The 21437-nt window shown below is 32.0% G+C and overlaps 2 protein-coding genes across 2 annotated transcripts; one reads left to right on the top strand and one right to left on the bottom strand.

The window, feature by feature from the left end:
* The first annotated feature begins 10375 nt into the window (after positions 1-10375).
* LOC120590487 (olfactory receptor 51G2-like) lies at positions 10376-11334 on the top strand. The gene is given in 2 exon segments (XM_039848298.1): positions 10376-11237; positions 11240-11334. Coding segments are annotated over 2 exon segments (957 nt in total).
* A 5041-nt stretch (positions 11335-16375) lies between these two features.
* Positions 16376-17320, bottom strand: LOC120590486 (olfactory receptor 51A4-like). The gene has a single exon (XM_039848297.1). It carries the CDS (start codon positions 17318-17320, stop codon positions 16376-16378), a length of 945 nt encoding a protein of 314 aa, XP_039704231.1.
* Positions 17321-21437: the final 4117 nt, after the last annotated feature.

Raw genomic sequence — 21437 nt, 5'->3', positions numbered from 1 at the left:
TAGTTTTCAAGTGTACAATTCAATAATATATCATATGTATATTGCATTGTGTCTTCACCATCCAAAGTTAAATTTCCTTCTGTATTTAACCTCCATGTATTTGACCTCCTTTATCCCTATGTACCTCTACCCTCCACCCATCCCCTCTGGTAACCACTAAACTATTGTCTGGGTCCATGAGTCTCTGTTTGTCATATTCATTTGCTGCTTTCAGTTTTATATTCCACATATGAGTGAAATCATATGCTTCTCAACTTTTTCTGTCTGACTTATTTTGCTTAGCATGATAATCTACCCATGTTTTCGCAAATGGCAATATTTTTTCTTTTCTTCTGGCTGAGCAATATTCCATTGTATATATGTATCACCTCTCCTTTATCCAATCCTCTATCAAAGGACACTTCAATTGTTTCTACATCTTGGCCATCATGAATAATACTGCTATGAACATCAGGTGCATATATCTTTACAAATAAATGTTTTCAAATTTTGGGAATAACACACGGAAGACAGATTGGTGGGTCACATGGTAACTCTATTCTTAATTTTTTTGAGGAATCTCCATACTGTTTTCTATAGTGGCTGTTCCAATTTATATTCCCACCAGCAGTGTATAAGGGTTCCCTTTCCCCATAACCTCTCCAGCAGTTATTATTTGCCCTGTTGTTGATAGTCAGTCTAATAGGTGTGAGGTGATATCTCATTGTGGTTTTGATTTGCATTTCCCTGGTAGCTAGTGAAGTTGAGCATCTTTTCATATGTTGGCCAGTTGTATGTCTTCTTTGAAGTGTCTGTTCAGTCTTCTGCTCATTTTTTTAGTTGAATTTTTTTTTATTATTGAGTTTTATGAGTTCTTTCTATATTTTGGATATCAGTCACTTTTTTGGAGGCATTGTTTGCAAATATCTTCTCCCATTCAGATGATTACTTCTTTGTCTTATTGACTGTATCTTTTGCTGTGCAGAAGATTTTATTTTGATATAGTGCCATTCATTTATTTTTGTTTTTAGTTCCCTTGCCTTTGAGGTCAAATTCATAAAATCCTCTCTAAATCCAGGATCCGTGAGTTGTTACGTATTTTTCTTCTATGCAATTTATTGTTTCAGGACATATGCAGGTCTTTGATCCATTTTGAGTTAATTTTGGTGCATGGTTACAACAATTCTTTTTCATTCTTTTGCATGTGGCTTTCTAATTTTCCAAGCACCATTTATTGAAGAGGCTTTTCTTTCTCCATTTTATGTTTTTGTCATTTTTGTAGAAAATGATTTGCCCATACACATGAGAATTTATTTCTGGACTCTCTATTCTATTCCATTGGTCTGTTTGTCTATTTTTCTGCCAATACCATGCTGTTTTTGATTATTGTGGCTTTGTAGTATAATTTGAAGTCAAGCAGACCAATACCTCTGGCCTTGTTCTTTTTTCTCAGGATTGCTCTGGCTTTTCAAGATCTTTTGTGCTTCCATATAAATCTGATGATTTTTTTGTTCTATTTCTTTAAAAAATGCCATTGAGATTTTGATGGGGATTGCTTTAAATCTGTATATTGCTTTGAATAAGAAATATTTCATGTAAATGAACGCACGCATAAGTTAGATGAGTCTGTCTTTGAGATGTCTCCAAGGACTGATAAAGACAGAAGATCTCCACAGTACAGCAGACTTAAAGATCAAAATTTGCCTTGAGTAACCTACCAAAAGCCTTAGGAGAACTTGTCTCATAAAAAAATAAAAATATTTGCAAATGTACAGGATTGAAGTAATACAAAATATATTCTCAGTTAACTAAAAAAATTAAATTAAAATCAGTAACAGAAAGATATTGTAAATTCCCTTAGATATTTATAAATTAAACAACACATTTTTTGAATAACCCATTAAACGAATAGCAAGTAAAAAGAAAAATTAGAAATATTTTATATCAAATTAAAATAAAAACACAGTATGCAAATATGTAGGAAAATTATGCTTCAAGGAAGCGTTACATTATCAAATTCTAACATTTGAGAAAAACAATCACAAACGATCATAAATTTATGAAATAAGTTGATACTTTATAAGACAATAGATAAATTAGGGCAATTTAAATCCTTTGCAAAAAAAAGAAGTAATCAATGTAAATATATAAATTATTTTGAGGACAGTTAATCGATAAGGAAAATTAAAAATTCAAGATCTGTTTTTTTGAAACATCAATTGTTTAAAATTTATAAACTTGTAGTCAGACTGATGAGAGAGAAGAAATAGGACAGGTAAACAATTTTGAAAAAGAAAAAGGTTGAAGATGTGTGCTAATTTCAAGAATATTTAAAATACTGTAATTAAGACAGTGTAGTAATGGTAAAAACATAGGTATATAGACTAATAAGAAAGAATAAAGATTCCAAAATGAGATGTTCACTTTTATGGTCAATTCATTTTTAACAAAGATGGCAGTGTAATTCAATGGAGAATGATTGTCTTCATAAAAATTAATTTAAATAGATTATAGACATGAATATGAAATCTAAAACTATAAAATTTCTAGAGGAAAATAAGAAGATATGATTATTACTTTCGTTAGTCAAAACACCAACTTAAAAGTAAAAGGAAATCGTAAATTTTACTTCTACCAAATTAAAAGTAATTTTTTAATGACAGAGTTAAGAAAATAAAATGACAATTCACAGGCCTGGACAAAAGTGTTTGCACAAGACATATGTCCAAAAAGACATATTCAGAACACATAATAAAATCTCACAACTCAATAATTAGAAAATAAACAACACTGTAAAAAGAGCAAATATTTAAATATTTTACCAAAGAAAAGTACTGAGAGGAAATGTAATATGAAAAAATATTGACTATTATTAGTCATTAAGGAGATGCAAATTAAAACTGATACCTTTTTGTCCCTACACAGTTTTTCAAGTGTCTAAAAATAAAATCTCACAATAACTTGGAGCAACTCTCACACTTATATATATTGGTTATGGGAATACAAAATAATATGTTAGATAAAAAATCCCTACTCATAGGTATTTAACCAACTAAATAAAATCTTGGCCACAGATACACCTGTTATCTGAATGTTCAGCCTGTATTTATATTTGCCACAAATTAAAAACAACAGATACAGACATCGAGTGGTAAATGGGTAAAGAAATCATGGTGTCCCCACATGCTGTAGTGCTATTTGATAGTAAAAATTAATGAATTTCCTATATTTGCAATAACATAGATGAATCTATGGAGCATAATGATAAGTGAAGGAATCAAAACACAATAGCTATATACATACTGTATAATTCCATTTTCATAACATTCTGGAAAAACTGAAACTATAGAAACAGAAATCAAAGAGTAATTTCCAGGGCCTAGCAGGGAAGAGGCATCCTAAAAGCAGAGCACAGGGGCCATTTTTGAAAGGATTAAAATATGTGCATTTTGATCTTAGCGATGTTTACATGAAGGTGTACATATTTGTTAAAACTCAGAAATGCGCACCTAAAAATGGTGAGATTTACTATATTTAAGTTATGCCTCAGCGAGCTGTTCTAAAAAAAAAAGATAAATAACTATGAATTTTACCATTTAGTAGTCTCCAGAATAATTTTAGATGCAAATATTTTGTTACAGTCGAGGCAAAATCAGGACAAGAATATAAAGATATACAATGGTTTTGAGGGCTACAGTGAATGAGATGCTGGTTTAGGAGTTTGAATTTAATATGATCTCCAATCAGGTGCCACATGGACTCATATTTTCTAAAATATAATCGGCTTGCCTTTATTTTACAATACAAATGTAAATGTGGGTAAAAAAAGGTAGACCTGAGTAAAGACTGACTCTAAAATATCCATTTGAATGTTTTGGAATGCCTGGTTAGGCAACTTACAAAAGAACTTGTACAAATGTCCAACAATACATAAGAAAGGGTCTTATTTTCACTAATAATCAATATAACAGTGTATATTAAAGAAACAACAATGTACTTTTTTTTGTCTAGCATGTTAGAACATTTAAGAAATTGGCAAGTGTGAAGGAAAAGCAGACAAATCTTTACACCTATGTGGATGTAAATTTATTTTACATATATGACAGGAATTAAATATGTAAAATAGATATACTTTGGTCCTGCAATTTAACTTGAGCATCTATTCTGTAGAAATATACACACAAGTGCACAAAATGATAAGTAATAAGATTGCACAATTATTCATATTTATGAAATATAAACAAAAAAATCAAGGAAACGGTTAATACATTGTTACATTCCTATTATGCAATATTAAGTATCTTTTTTAAAACTCAGAGGGGTTGTCGTGAAAGTATGCCTTTGAGAAATTCTGAGAGAAAAGCACAAGGTATAGAAAGATATAGTCTTATGTCATCTACTAAATTGATTTAGTATATTTTCTTTTTCTAGTCAGAAAAAAAAAATTTAGACACAATTTTGTTTTGTTAACTTTGAGGGAAAGAACTGCTGTCTTTACCCCAAAATTGCAAGAAATAATTTTGTATATTTAAGTTTTGACAAATACATTTAAATATTTGCTTTAAATACTTTTAAGCGGTTATTTTATTTGTTAAAAAAACTTAACATTTCCTAAACAGTCAGTCTCATCTAAACATAGTTTCAATTTGTAAACATTCACTTCAACTTGCCTTACATACAATAAAGAAAGAAAGAACTCAGACTCACTGGATTTCAATAAAATGAAAGTTTTTGGTTTCTCCTGTACAAAAAGATATTCTAAGGTATATAATATCTAAGATTTTCTCCCTCTTTTTTCAGATCCCTTGGGGTGAAAATAAATCTCAGCAGGGCTTTTCCGGCACCTGGAGACTCTCTTGGTGGTTTGTAAAACACTGTTAAACTGCCAAGCCCTTGAAGACTCGATTTCTCCACACTGAGTTGTGAAGTCTTGTGTTTTGCAGGGAAAAATAAGCCTGCTGACAGACACAACTAAAAGCTCTCATTGTACAGTAAGTGAAGTATTTCAGACATAAGTAATATTAACTACCATCGTAAAACAGAACGCTCATTTAACTAAATTGGTATAATAACAACCAGCTTTCCAGGATAAAGAGAATGCCAATGTTGAGTCAGGATGTGTGAGATTTAGAGATTAAATTGTTTAGAAAGCCCTATGTTTGATAAGTAACACAATTTAAAGTTAAATGATTGGTTTAATTTTATTCATTTTTTTCTAAGTAATATTTATTGTAGTCATGATGAATTTAAAGAATATCTGTTAATACTATATATGCATATTGCGTTTACATAGCTAGATTTTTAGGGCCCCAAATTTCATAGACAGTGTTCTTGTTTTCACAGTTTTCCTCTGAGTCCTGAAACCCGCTTCTCATGAACATAATTTGCAAACATGACTGGATTTGACTAAATAAGCATGTTCTGTTTTCAGGTGCTGAACCGAGGAGAATATCAAATGCTTTTGCAAATTTTTGAGGTTCTTCCCTGCCCACTTCTCATTAAGCAAAAGAGTTTTTCCCAGCCTAAATGCTGAGTTATTTGTCATCTTTAGATTCTATGATATTCAAATGAAGATTTGTGTTTTGGAAAACTGACCATTCAAAATCAAACTTAAATGGTCAGGTAAAAAATATAGAATTGACCTTGATAAAGAACTGTTCTGCTAGTATTTTGAGACTTGTTGATAAAGCAATTTCAACCCCATATTAATAATTCTAGATACCATAATATTCCTGATCTAAGTTCTATTTAAAGTTACTGAAATTTTGCAGATGTTGTTCCTCAGTATTTTCAAGTTAAAATATATGGAGTAATCTAGATAGAGATATAAATTTGGTGTGTATCTTTGAATCTGACCTCAATACATTACTTAACGGTAACTTTTTAAAGTTGTGTTTTTCATTTGTCAGCATTATAAGCTTTTTTTCTGTTTTCTGTTTAATCTTTCTAAATACCATTAATAGACATAATTACTCACATTTGACAAGGAATGTTAGTTCTCAGAAAGATTAAATGATTCTCTGGATTATATAAGTGTGAAATAACAAAGTCAATTTTTAAAACATAATAATTAAGTTTCTTGCATAATGCTTATTTCTCACACATGTTGAAATCTCCTGTGATGAGAATCATAGCTGTCACAAACAAGGTTCTTATTAAAACATGCATAACTGATACATGGTGGTATGACATAACAACAAACATAACATAAAATAACATAAAATAACATAACATTACATAACATAACATAACATAAAACATAACATAACATAACATAAAACATAACATAACAAACATCAAAGGGGAAGCAGGGGAAATAAAATTTTTTCTCCAGCAGCTGATAGAACTAGGTCTTTCCTTGACCAAAATAAATAGATATATGATAGATAGATAGATAGATGATAGATAGATAGAAAGATAGATAGATAGATAGATAGATAGATAGATAGATAGATAGATAGATAGATAGATAATGGATAGATAGATGGATGATAGATTTAAAAGGCAGGGCTAATTAGTTGAAATCAAAGGAATTTTATTCAATTTGTTGTTTGAACCAGAAGTTATGGTGAAATAAAATGTTTTTTATGTGATAATTAAGATACATGCGTAACAGACACATATATGTGAATGAGTGTGTTTATGTATGTGCTTACATGTAAGTGAAGGATATTTTTATAATTAGGTATGTTATGTGTTTTTAACCTATCTCTATCAGGGACATTTATCATTTATACGTGTATAAAATAGGGCTTTTAGTAAATCAATGTGGAAGCGACACTTTAAAATTTTAAGAACATGATTTCTGGTTGGACTTTGAGGGGTAGACTCACACATATACACACATATGTGATGCACTCACTACTTAAATATTATTTAAATATATGTTATTTGTATATAATGTTTATATTAATTATTCAGTTTGTCTGCTTATAGAAATTCAAGTATGAGAATCGATACTGGTAAATAAAGATGTTCTTTAATTAATTTCTCCTAAAATTTTCTTCTTTCCTTCCTTCTTCTTCACCCTCCTTTCCTCCTTCTATTCCTTTTTTCTCTTTTTCTTTCCCTCTGTATCCTTGTCTTGTTCTGTCACTCTTGCTACTTCTGTTTCTGCTGTCTGTTTTATTTATCCAACACATATTTAATCTGCTGCTATTGACCTGGAATATGGTCAACTGCAACCTTACTGCTTTTCGACAATTCTTTCAAAAATATAAATAATACATGTAAGAGATTTGATAGATATATGTAAGAAGATAGACTGACATATATATATATATATATATATACACACATATATATAATGAGATATGTAATCTCATTCATATATATAATTTCTTCATATAATGTGATTTTTAATAAATTCACATATAGTTTTAATATGACATTTTAGACTATACAAATAATGTGAGATTATTTTACAGAAATATTTCTATATTTTTTAATGAACAATGTGCTAGTGAAGTTAAATATGGGATTTTATTTATTTGTTTGTTTGTTTGTTTATTTTTATTATAGTGACATTGGTTAACAAAACCCTATAAGTTTCAAGCATACAATTCAACAGTAAGTCATATATATATTGTATTCTGTGTTCACCGCCCATAGTTAGATTTCTTACTGTCACCACATATTTGACCCCTTTTTACTCCAAGTATTTTTTTTTTTAATGTCTACCATTCACTTACGCATACATTTATATTGAATTGAATAATACGAAAGCTTGGAAACAAATGCTGATTAAATACTTTTAAGCAGTGTGCTATGTGCTTTTGCTGTCATACACTTAATCCTCACAGTAACATTTAATACAGTGTCATTATTACAAATTTAATTAAAACAAAATTGAGATTTAGTGAGATCAAGCACCTTACCTCGATCAGGTCAATCATTCATTTATACAAAAATGATTTCTTATAATACATAGCATTTTCCAGGGAAATATTCTCATTTAGAGAAACAAAAAGACTTGTTGTGATCTCAAGCACTTGCAGACTAGTTAAGACAATTAAAAACTTTATGGGTGCAATGATGGAAGCATTAAAAGTACCAAAGAAAGCAGTTTGTTTAATTCTATTTGAAAGGATTAGGGAATATTTTCTAGAAGAGATAAAACCTGAGATTGATTTTTAAGACTGAAGAGAAATTCATTAGGTATGTAAGAAGAGGGAAGGTCAAATGATCGAGTCAGAGGGCTTGGCTTGAGCAAAGGTATAAAGACATAAAATGATAATAAATAAGGATAAAGTTCCAGGTATCTTCAAGATTACTGTAACAAAATGTAGAGCAGAGGGAGGTCATTTAGTATTAGTGATGAGCTTAGAGAAATATGGTGTCCAGATCATAAAAGTCTTGTGCATCATAATAAGCAAAGGAAGCTAAGTTTATTTGTCGTTTATGGGGAAATATTTAAAAGAACGTAATACAGTAATATTGAAATTTTATAAAGTCAATATGAAAAATATATGAACAATGGATTTATGGAGAAATTCTTGAGGTAGAGTTTTCAGAAAAGAAATTGTTAGAGTCTGTTTTAAAGAAACAATGATTAAGATGAAGAATAATGGTGAGATTTAATAAGAATAGCCTCTAGTTAAACATCATTTTATGTAGTGAAGCATTATTCTTAATATTTTTTATTAGAAACCTAGGGAAAGTAGTTACTAACATTCTCATTTTCCAATAAAGATGTAGGCACCAAGAGATAACTTATTTAACTAGAGATAAACTGCTAGTAAGAAGAGGGCCAAATTTGAATCCAGGCACTCTGGTTCTTGACCCTTTGCTCTTCATAATTTCACTATCAATGGTAAAATTAACAGACATTAAAAACACATCTGCCTTATTAGTAATATTTCTAAAGAAAACACAAGCAAAAAGTTATAAGGATTGGGAAGGGTTAATTTAACTCTTATGTTTAGGGTATATAGTTGAATTCCCTGTGAAACATCTGTGTAGAGATGCCTATAGGTCAGTTGAATATATATTTATAACGAGTATCTTATCAAATATGGAATTTAGGAATTAACTGAAGCCTTGAGGCTTCAATTTGCCCAAAAATTGTATAAGAATCAGAAGAGAAGAGAAGGAGCAAAGAAGTAAACCAATGAGAAATACAGAAAGTATGCTTTTTGTCCAAAGGGAGCTTTATATTTCTAAGGAAAAAGATACATGTAGGAATTTAGATTTCTCTGAAATAGGGGGAAAAATGAAAAGACAATTTTGACAAAAATGTTGGAGAGCACATAGAGCTTTCTGAAATTTTTTCAATATGCTATGTGGACCATTTAGATCAAAGTCAAATAAGTGAATATGTAAAATAAAATAGCCTGGGACTCATCCCAGATACACTGATTTCTCGTCATGGGAGGCAAGTTATTTTACAAACCACAGTGACGTTTCCTTTGTGAATGAGTTGAAAGAAGATTTAGGGAAGATATACTGAAGAGATACATTTTGATGAATTATAGTTTTTTGGTCAGTTATATTGAGGTATAACATATACAGTAAAATTCACCAATTTTAACAGTAAAATTTGATGAGTTTTAAAAAAATGTATGAAGTCAGGTAGTCATTACATTGGCCAGGGTATGAAACATTTTCATTTCTTAAGAAGTCACTTCTTGCTGTATGTAGACAATCTCTTCACACTCCCATTCACCTCTGAAAATTGATCAACTATCACTACGACTTCATCTTTTCTAGAATTTTATAGAAAAAAAAATTGCTCTTTTGTATTTGCCTTCTTTTACATGGCATGACTGATCCATTCATCCTGTTGCATCTATCAGCAATGTATTCCTTTTTAACTTAAATTTCATGGATCTGCCACAGTTTATTTATGCATTTAGTAGTGGATGTATATTTGGTTTCTTTCCAGTTGTTTGCTATCACAAATAAAGCTGCTGTGACTATGTACAAGTCTTTGTGTGGACATGTGTTTTTATTTGTCTTGAGCAAATTCTTAAGAGTGAGATTGCTGGGTAATGCTGACTCTATAATAAGGGCATGTGTGACTTTATGAAAAAATGTCAAGCTGGTATTTTTTAAAAGGCCATAACCATTTACATTACATTCATCTTATATGAGAGTTCCAGTTGTTCCACATCCTCACCAACACATGGGATTTTCAGTCTTTTTAATTCTAGTCATTCAAGTGGTATCTTATTGTATTTCTCATTTACATTTACTTAATAAATAATGATGTTGAGCATCTTTTCATGTGGTTGGTTGCCATCCATATATCAAAAGAAACAATGATGAATTTACAAATATAAATTTTATGATTCTGTGTATTAACAATCTGTTTACTTAAAATTTAGTTTTCACCTTTACTGACACGTGATTTCTCTTTTGTAGGTCTGCAAGCATCCTGGACTACAGTCAGACCTACATGCTGGCTTTTAATAACACTGCCTCGAACTGGCCCACCTTTTCTTTCATTGGTATCCCTGGCCTGGAGGCTGCACATATATGGATATCCATCCCCTTATGTCTCCTGTATCTTGTAGCCCTTGTGGGTAATGCTCTTCTGCTTTTCTTAGTTAGAGCAGAACGGAATCTTCATGAACCTCAGTTTTATTTTCTGGCCATGCTTGCCATTACTGACCTAGGCCTTTCATTGTCTACAATGCCTACTGTCTTGGGTATCTTCTGGCTTGATGTCCGCCTCATTGGCCTGAATGCCTGCCTAGCCCAAATGTTCTTCATCCACACCCTCTCCTTAGTAGAATCAGGAGTCCTGGTGGCCATGGCATTTGACCGCTTGGTAGCTATCTGTGTTCCACTAAACTACACCAGGATTATGAACCACTATACCATTGCCTGCTTTAGTGGAGCTATCCTTATACGAGGTGCTACTCTGCTGGCTCCTCTACCTTTTTCCCTCAGGAACTCTTCTTTCTGTGGGACCAATATCCTCTCACACTCTTACTGCTACTACCAGGATATACTGAACCTGGCCTGTGGGGATGTCACTTTCAGCAGTGCCTATGGATTGATTTTTGTACTCTTCACATTTTCATTGGATGCTGTCTTTATCCTAGCTTCATACATGAAGATCTTGGGCACTATTATGAAGCTGAAGAAGACTCAAGACAGAAACTGGAGATCACTGCATACCTGTGCCTGCCACCTATGCACAGTACTTGTGTTCTACTTGCCCCTCATCAGCTTGGCAGTGCTGCATCGTTATACCCAGGATACTTCACCAATTCTATATACCACCATGAGTAATGCCTACCTCTTCATGACGCCATGCTCAACCCTCTGGTCTACAGTCTCAAATCTCGTCAGATCCAGGCTGCCTTGCACAAGCGATTTTGGGTGCAACATGTCATTGCTGGAGAATGATATCTCATCTATATCAGAAGGAATAACTGATTAAAATCTATTTAGCATTTATGTGTCAAAAAGTATGGTAGGCATCATAAATTCAAAAATAAAAATACTCAGGTCTTTGCCTCAGGAAGTAAGTATGTAATCTAACTAAGGAGGGAAAAAAGACAGAATGCTTAAATAAATCATCATAACTCTGATCATGGATGATGATTGTTTGGTAGTGATAAGGAGAAATGGTGATAAATATCCAACTCGAGCTCAGTGTTTTTGGTGTATGAGGTTAATAGAAATCACATTGCTTCCACTGCTAAACTGAATCTGACTCTGGGCTATAAAAGATCAATGAGGGGCTGATTTTATAGAGATCAAGATGTCACCTGGTTGTGGATTGCCCATGTTAGGTTAAGGCATTAGGGAAACTGTAAGGAACAAAAGACAAAAGGTGAAAAATGAAAAAAGGTTATACATGACTATTAAATCAATAAATTAGTGATTCATGAGTTCATGTTCACATAATTTGATTTAAAATGGGTAGAATAATAATGTCTGGCTCTACTCTGTGAGTATTAATTTAGAGGCATCATTAGTGTACATAAAAATTTGATGTCTGTCCCTGATCTGCAATGGCAATACTGAACTGACAAATATATCTGATATTCACAATTATAAAATGGGTAAACCTAGTCTGAACTCTTTTGCACATTTGCAAATATACACATATTATGAAAAAATATTTTAAAAGGGAACTCTCAATATGTCTTTGAACTGAAGAACAACTATATTATTCTCTGCCTACTTTTGATACCACCATCTGAGTGACAGAAGACTTTAATCTTTTGTATTTATCTTTAAATCCTGGCTTTGCCCTGGTACTCTACTATATTTTTGGTTTGTAGCATAATAGTTAATATTTATTGAGCATTTGCTATATGCCAGAAATTGTGGTAAACACATTATGTAAATTACTACATTTCTCCTTTCAACATTCTTAAAACATAGATACTATTATGAACTCGTTTTCACTGATGGGGACATTAAGGCATAGAAAGCCTGGGTTATTATGTTCCCTGAATACATACAAGAGAAGATGCAGAGCCTCGATTTTAGTTTAATCAGTACATCTTATCTTTAACTAGATGTGAAATCCAATTTAATATACCAGAGGAAATCAAGTATACATTACATATATGGACAATTTTAGATAAATACACTTTGTTATATTTGTGCTTTAATTTGTCCCTAAATTGTTATGTTAAATGAAGTTTAGCTTGGAATGGTTTCAGAAAAACAATCATAAAATATAAACAGATTTAAATAAAAAATATGAAAATAAAACCTCTTGTCTTTTATTTGGAATATGTCCTTCTACAATGCTTTAAATTCCCCCCCAAATACAGAATGTCTGCATAACAATATAAATATCTTAATTTTAATCATATTTGAGTCCTATATATGGGAGATTCTCATACAGAAAATATTTGTAGGACTATTTGGATTGAAATATGTCTCATAGGTTAAGTGGTATGAATTCTAGGTATGAAAACCATAAATATAACTTGAAGGTGCAAGAAGCTTTAGAAATACATTTCCTGGTAATATTTAAAACTGGAAGGGACTCTCATATTTTCAGGAAGTTTGGAATACACAGTTGTTTCTTTTCATGTGTCCATTCTCTCTCTCCATAGTAGGTCTCTGGTGTCCTCTGAGTTTATCCTTAGAGTATGTACCTGAGCACCCACTGGGCAATTCGTACTCCCTCTTCAAATCATGAGACTGATCTCTGTATTCCCTGGAGAAGTGAAGAAGTGAATTCTCATTTGTATTCCCAAATGTATTCTCAAAGTATATTGCTTGGCTATCAATTAGAGAAGATCTGGCCTTGCTGTGCTAAGGAAATATAGATTTGGTGTCCTGGGACAGAGGTACCTGGAGCCTCACTTTCACAGATGTTACTATATACCTCTCTAACACTGGTATAGTTTCATCAGACAATAGGACAAATTAATCCTTTTGTACCAAAGGCTGACATATCATCTTAGCTATTTTCAGGTACATATGCTATCTGTGCAATGGGTCAGAGAAATAACACTGCATGAACAGAAAGAGAGAAATTCTAAACTTTAGAACACAAAACAACTCAAGAATTTATGAGAGAAAGGAAACCTGAGTGTGACTTGGTTCTTGTCCCACGATAAAAAAAAGTAAATTATTGATAAATAATTTGTCAGTTAGTATTTAATAATAATTAATTTAATAATATAATTATTTATCAATAATTAATTGATAGTTGCTCAGCTGGCCTTATACCTTTAATAGAAAGAAGAGTGAGCTATGTGGTGACACATGGTAACCATTGAGAAATCTCTGCCTCCCAGAATTATCTTATCTAGTGTGTTTAAGAAGCCAAATTCTACATTATCATTTCATTTCTAGAATTATTTTTTCCCATTTTTTTTAATATGAACACTTTTATCTTGACTCTCATTGGCCATTAACATGTCAATCTGATTTGGTCTAGGAAACATTTCTTTTTTTCTTTTTTCCTTTTGATTAATGTGAAATTCACATACATAAAATTAACCATTTAAAAGTAAGTGTACACTTTAATGTCATTCTGTACATTTACAGTGTTGTACAATCATTACTTCTATCTAGTTTCAGGATGTATTCATCCCTCTACAATAAAATCTTATACAATCCTCAATCTATTTTATGTTTCTATGCATTTACCAGTTCTGAATATGACATATAAATGAAATCATAAAATATATGACATTTTGTTTCTAGTGTCTTTCACTTAGCATAATGTTTCTGAGGCTTGCCCATGTTGTAGCATGAATCAGTACTGCATTTTTATGGCTGAATAATATTCCATTGTGTGTATGTACTACAATTTGTTTATCCATTCATCTATTGAATGATAGACCATCTTTCAACAGAACGATCAACTTTCTTAACATGAATGACTTTTGATTTCTAGTGTCTAATGAACACTAAAAGAAACCTATAGGTCTCTCCTAATTATCAGTATTTCACTTATGTTAGTGAATGATTCTTTGAATAGATAAATAGAAATTCATAAGAACCAGATCATTTTTTCTCTTGTGTTGGCTAATCTTGATTTTATTTTTGCTTTCCAGAAAATGACTGTTAACTGCCTCAACTCTACATCATTACAATTTGAATATTCCAGGTAATTCTTTAAAATAGAAAACAAAATAAAAATACATTTATTTCTCATTGATTTCCGCACATAATCTCATTTCACGATGTGGTAAAGATTAACATTTTGGCAATAGTCTTCTGAATTCTCAGGTGTTACAGGCATTAAGTATAAACTGGAGTTGAGAACATGGTGTTTGGAGGCGTGCAGATGTGAGTTTAAGTCCTGGTTCTACACTTATCATATTTTTCGGGCATCATGCTCTTACCTCTACTTTATACTTAATGCCTGCAAAACCTGAGAATTCAGAAGACTATTGCCAAAATGTTAATCTTTACCACATCATGAAATGACATTACATGGGGAGGTCAATGAGGAATAAATATCTGAATAAAAGTAAAAATATATACTTCATTCATGTACAGATTAATAATCAAAATAATATATCTTTGAATAAGACAAATGTTTGCTGCAATCAGAGAATTCATAGTGTGTCTAATGTAAGTGGACATGAATAAAAATTAGGTTAAAATATTATAAATAATTAAATAAATGTGGTTAAATGGCACCTATATGTTCATATCTTTAAATTTTATATAAGCGAAAAAACTGTTAGATTTATCAGAATTTCTGTATTCTTATGTATAAAATGTGGTAGTTTTTAATCCTGAATCTAATCATTTTTGATTAGGGAGATATTAACAATTCACCTAGTATCTTTTAACTGTCTCCTTTCCTTTAACATGGAACTACTAAAACTCACCTCTTTTGGTTTAAGAAACGTTAGTTTGGGTAATGAATTAAAGTTCAGAGTTTAAGGTAGACATCAATCACTCAATTTTTTCTTCCTTTCTAGAATCAAATATTTTAAAGATATCTCTCACTTGTTTTATAGTTACATTTTAATGTGAAATAATTACACTTTTACAAGTGCAAAGTATTATCAATCTCTTAGGTGACATATTTATTAACTTATTTATTTATACTTAAAAATGTATTTATTGTATACAATATTACAGATATTCCATAAAGTAATAAAGATGTAATAGCAAAGACAACAGACATAGTCCCTAATTTAGAAAAGAAGAGTCATTAAACAATAATTATGTTAGCAGGTAATAAGAATTGTGATTGTCAAGTCAATTATCTATGCCTATATACATTAATTGATTTATTACAGAAAAGAATTAGAATTTTACTGTGTCACTAAATAAGGTATAAACCATAGATTTAGGATAAAACAGCACAGTGACTCCCCACAACAATCCTTCATTAACTGAAAAAGATAAATGTGAAGATGTAAGTAAAATTGTGTTGTATTATAATAAAAATTTTTATGGGATATATTGAGGGAAAAAAGAAATGCCAATTCTACTAAAATGTCAAAAACATTAATAATAGAGGAAGTTTTGTTTAAGAATAGTATTGCATTTGAAGCCAAGCAATTGGTAAAAGCCTAAGTCATGTGAAGGCTGGTATACATATGTAAAAATATGTTGAATCATCTAGTTTGAGAAGTGGCACTGTGTAGTTGGAGCTGAAGCTGAAGGAAAGGGCAAGCATAAGAAAATGTAAAGCTTTATAAAACATGTTAATAACTTGGCCTTTATCATATAATTAATTGTAAAACACTTAACTATTTAAATATTTAAATAGAAGAGAGACAAAAATTATTTCAGTAAGATCGCTCATGCAATTCTGCGGATGATGAAATTGGATCAAGACAATAACCAAAATACCACCATTTTCTTGGCAGACAAGAAAAAAATACCTTAACTCTCATAAAATCATGCCGCGAAATGACATAGTTCCCAGAAGGAAGCAGACAGGTAAAAGATGACGAGAGAATTAAGGCATCTTTTTCACTAAGGCCATACTTGATTACTTGGGCTAGTTTTGCCTACCCTTGAATATCTTGTGGACTGCAGACCTTATCTGTTTAGTTTTTAAACTGTAAACCAAGGGGTTAAGGACAGGAGTCAAGAAAAGGAAGAGATTGGCCATGGTAACATGGAGAAGAGGAGATGTGAATGTACCAAACCTATGAATTAAAGCTAGCACAATGAGTGGCACATAAAAGATGCAGACAGTGAAAATGTGAGAAACACAAGTATTAAGTGCCTTGAGCTGACCATCTTCTGAGGCAATACCCAGGACCGTTTTAAAAATCAGGATATATGAAATAACAATGAACACAGAGTCAACTCCAAAAATGCAGAGGACAAGGGACAATCCATAGATGATGTTGACTCTGATAGGGCCACAGGCCAGCTTCATAATATCAGGGTGGTAGCAGTAACAATGAGATAGAATAACATTCTTACAGAAGGGCAATCGCTTGAGCAGAATTGGCAGGGGTGCCACCAACACCACACCCCTAATCATGGCTGCAAGCCCTATCTCTATAACCCGAGGAGGAGTTAAGATCACAGTGTAGTGCAGTGGGTTGCGAATAGCTACAAATCGATCAAAGGCCATGGCCAGCAGGATGGCTGACTCCATGAAGGAGAAGGTATGGATAAAGAACATCTGTGTTAGGCAGGAGTGAAACTCAATCTCTCTGTTATTCAGGAGGAAGACATTGAGTACTGTAGGTAGAGTTGATAAAGACAGACCCACATCCGTGGCTGCCAGCATAGACAGGAAGATATACTGAGGCTCATGAAGACTGGAGATGGTTTTGATAACAAAGAGGATGGTGCAGTTCCCTAGAATGGCAATTATATACATGACACACAGTGGGATAGAGATCCATATTTCTACAGCCTCCAGTCCAGGAATGCCTGTTAGAAGAAGAGTGGGTGGCTGGAACCAGCTACTGTTTATAAACTCCATAGATATATTTCATGAGATCCAGCCCAGATGAGCTTCTAAATGTTCCTATTGAAAGAAAAACAGATTTTAAGACAGGAGGACATAATGCATGTAACTCTTCCAGACAGTACTAATCCTAAGCATCTTTTCATCAAGGAATTTATCGTAAGAATGTTTCCAAATTATCTAAATAACCACTTGATGTTAGGGAGACAAATAACCGCTATTAAAATATTAGAACTACTAGAGTTCCTTTGTCCTAGAACACGCTATTGATCAAGTGACAATGAAAATTAAGGACATAATTTTGCTTTACATCCCTACACATAGAAAAATTTCATTCTCAGAAATCTTTCTATTTCTTAATTTATTTAATTATGTTTGCATCTTCTTTTATTTTTAATTATCGTAGCTGAAACTCTGAAAAATATTCCTACATTTTCTCCACATCAACATCATATCTATAAATATTCAGGCATCTGGAAATGTGAGCACTTTTCCTGTTATCTATACCTGCAGAAATAAAGCATAGAATATTTCAATAACCCACATAAACTCAAAGTCATTAAAAAATTATACGATACAATATATTGTTACAGTTAATTTCTAGGTTGTTTGCTATATTCTTTTTAAATTTTGAAAAAAAATTATTAAATTTATTGGGGTGACATTGGTTAATAAAATTATATGGACTTCAAGTGTATTAATCAAATATATTATCTGCATATTGTACTGTGTGGTCACCATCCAAAATCAAATCTCTTTCTGTCATCATATATTTGACTCCCTTCACCTTTACCTACCTCCCTCTTCCTCCCTTTCCATCTGGTAACACTAAACTATTGTCTATATCTTTGAGTTTTTGTTTGTTTGTCTTATTTGTTTGCTGCTTTTAGTTTTATATCCCACATATGAGTGAAATCATATGGTTTCAACTTTTTCAATATGAAATTTCTCTTGGCATGATTATCTCAAGATCCATGATATGTTAAATTTTTAAAATACAAAAGAATAAAATCAAAGTGGATATTGTCATTACTTTTTGGTTGGTGCTTGAATAGTATCAAGATTTAAACAATTTATTGACACAATTGGAAATATAACATAAATTTACATTAGGAAATAAAAAATACTGCTTTTCAGTGAATATCTAAAAACTGGTATAGTTGGAGAAAGAAGTGTTAGAACTTATGTCTTTATCCTACAAAGAAGGGTAGTCTTTTGTTTCAAGTAACGAGAGATTATATATGATTAGTTGAATACAGGTTTAAGTGTTTTGCCTAAAATTGCAAGCAGAAACAATATAATGATGTAACTACATTTATACCTATGGAGTATTTTTGTATTTGTATATGGAGGATAGGAAGAAAAAGAGATATAACTGACTTGGATAGTATATCTGGAGGTGCATGAAATCAGAACACAACGTCTTTTGTAAAATCATATTATTTAAAAATATGGTCAAAAATAAGAACACCAGAGTTAATGAAGGATTTCTTCTCAGGAAAAAGGCTAGAGACAGGAAAGATTGAAATAAGAGAAAAAAATATATATATTTTTTGTCCTCAGCCAAAATTAGAAGTACTATGTGGCATTAAGACCATAAAAATATATTGGCCACGGCGATGAGGAGCACGGCATAGAGAACGCAGTTAGCATTAATATGTTGGTTAGCTGGAAGGCCAGGGGAGGGAAGGAGCAATTGGGGGAATCGTTTTATGAAATTTATAGATATCTAACCAATGTATCGTATACTTGAAACTAATTTAAATAAATAAAGACCATGTAAATATAAACAAACAAAATTATCTTTTCATGAACGTAAATATATCTTTGAAGAGTAGATCTCAGATCACAATGTACATATCCCCATCCACTGATACATAAACCCATGCTTGTTCAGTTGTCCATTTACATATTCTTGTCAGTAATTGTCTTCTACATTCTCCTACATTTGTCATAGTATATTTAGCAAAGAGTGTTTTACAAAGCATGTCCTTTAGGTGAGATACTGAGTTAGCTCCTCTGAAGGAGGGCCGTAATAAGGAGATCAACTTCTTAAGAACTTCTAATACTAAACTTTGTATAAACTTTGTATAATTTTTTTTTTAGCTCTATGTGTGGATATCAGAGTCACTCATGCTGAAGAAAACAACAAAAAAGAAAGTCAAGGTTTATAATGGACAGGGATATTCAAACATACCAGACACTACCCATACTCACATTCACTCAGCACACTGCATCCTACCCCACTAATTTCTGACCTACCACAATTCACCATGTACTTCATTTAAATATACACAAATATGTGCACTACAGGTTCACATATATACATATAACCAGCTTTCTTCCTTTTGTTTCAACTATCTTTCAGAGTTTCTTGGACTTCACTATCCTCTATTTTATACTCATCTTTCTCTTCTGTTTTTGGCACTAACCAAATTAGTATCACCATCACAAGCATCAATGCCATTATCAACACTACTGAAACCATCAGTGTTAAACTCAAGTAAATATTTAGTTTGTAATGTTGCCTACAATTTTTTAACAATTCTTGTGCCTATGCTTAGCTTTTTTCAATGAGAATGTCTTTTGTTTCAACTAACAATTTTTTTCTAGTCACTCTTTACTCCAGCCAGTATGGTTGCTTAATTCCACCATATATGATTTAATCATTTCTGCATCAGAATATTTGTACACCTTCTGATGTGATCTCAAATGTGATTATGCTTTATCTCAACTGATGACAATTAAATTCTTTAATTAAGAACTATATCTAACATTCTATAAAATTTTCCCACAACAATTTTTTATTACAAGAATTCTTCCAGCCATTAAATCTCTACAAAATGGATTGCTTTTTCCTTATATTTTTCATTTACTACATATGATTTCATATTATCTTTCAACTATTAGCTGAATGATTTCCCCTTACTTATTTTGACTTAAAACGCCTTTAAGATTGGAATTGCACCCTTCACATATCTCACAGTAAAGAAAGTCTAACATTGTTTGGGCATTGAAGGCACATAATAAATTTTGCTTAAACAAATAAATTACTTGTTTAGAGATTCCCACTGTAGCATATAGTTGCTAACCCTAGCAAATATTTAAAGCTTACCAGTTATCCAGGCTCTCTTTTAAACTCTGTACGAAAAGATTTAGGGGTCATCCTCTCCACTGAGGCTCATTTAGAACTAAAAAGTAGATTCCGCTAAATTTGAAAGAGGAGCCAGGAAGATTTACAATCAGATAAAGAATATAAATTCTTGTGTTTATTAACCTGCTCAATTTCTAGTTATCCTTGTGCTGGATTTTTATTTATCTTTGTTGGATTACCCATTCCAGCCAGAAAGATATTTACAAGGCTATTCCTGGAGCTACAAAAAAAAAAAAATTAACTTTTCCAATTAAATATGTCCCATTTCAACCTTCAAAAACTCCTTTTAAGACATATAATTTTTCCAGTCTTTCCCCAGAGTCCAAAACAAAACATTGGTCTCTCACATATGTGCTGTGAATTCCCATCAGTTAACCTTGAACTCCATAATACTCTTCTTGGCTCCCCAGTTAGGTTTCTGTACTCTCACCTTTTCCCAACTTTCTTTTTTGTTTCCTTTCTAAGGACACTGAGCTTCCATGACTTTTATTCTGAATCTCAAAAAACTTTTGTTAAGCAATTCCTAAAGATGGTGCCACCTCTCTGTTCTTTTAAAGATAATAAATTCAATCATATTTATGTGTTGTGCAATCTCACCATGAAACCAGTCCTCAATGTGACTTGACAAGTGGGTTCAGCAGCACAAGTCTTCTCTTTTAGTCTCACCCTCCTTGGCACACACAGAAAACAGATGGTTTCTTGTGAGATGTTAGAAACCTCTCATAGAGGTGTCTGCCAGGCACTAGAGTTACTTATTGCAACAAATAGAGAATCTTAGGTGGAAGGTGCCAGAGGGAGATTATCAAAATATTCCCCTGAGATAGTTTTTTCAATGTGCTGTACATGCGATGTCACGAAAATAAATTATTCAGAAACAAGGGCACACCAAACTTGTTTTTCTCAATACTCCAGAGTTCTTATAATTTCTCACACATTCAAGCATGAAAACAGTCGTATCTCTACTGTTCACCATAAATA

The sequence above is a fragment of the Pteropus medius genome, unplaced genomic scaffold (assembly GCF_902729225.1).
Source record: "Pteropus medius unplaced genomic scaffold, Ma_sr-lr_union100, whole genome shotgun sequence".
Taxonomy (NCBI): domain Eukaryota; kingdom Metazoa; phylum Chordata; class Mammalia; order Chiroptera; family Pteropodidae; genus Pteropus; species Pteropus medius.
Note: the sequence above shows the minus strand (reverse complement) of the source record. Positions and strands in the feature narration are given on the sequence as shown.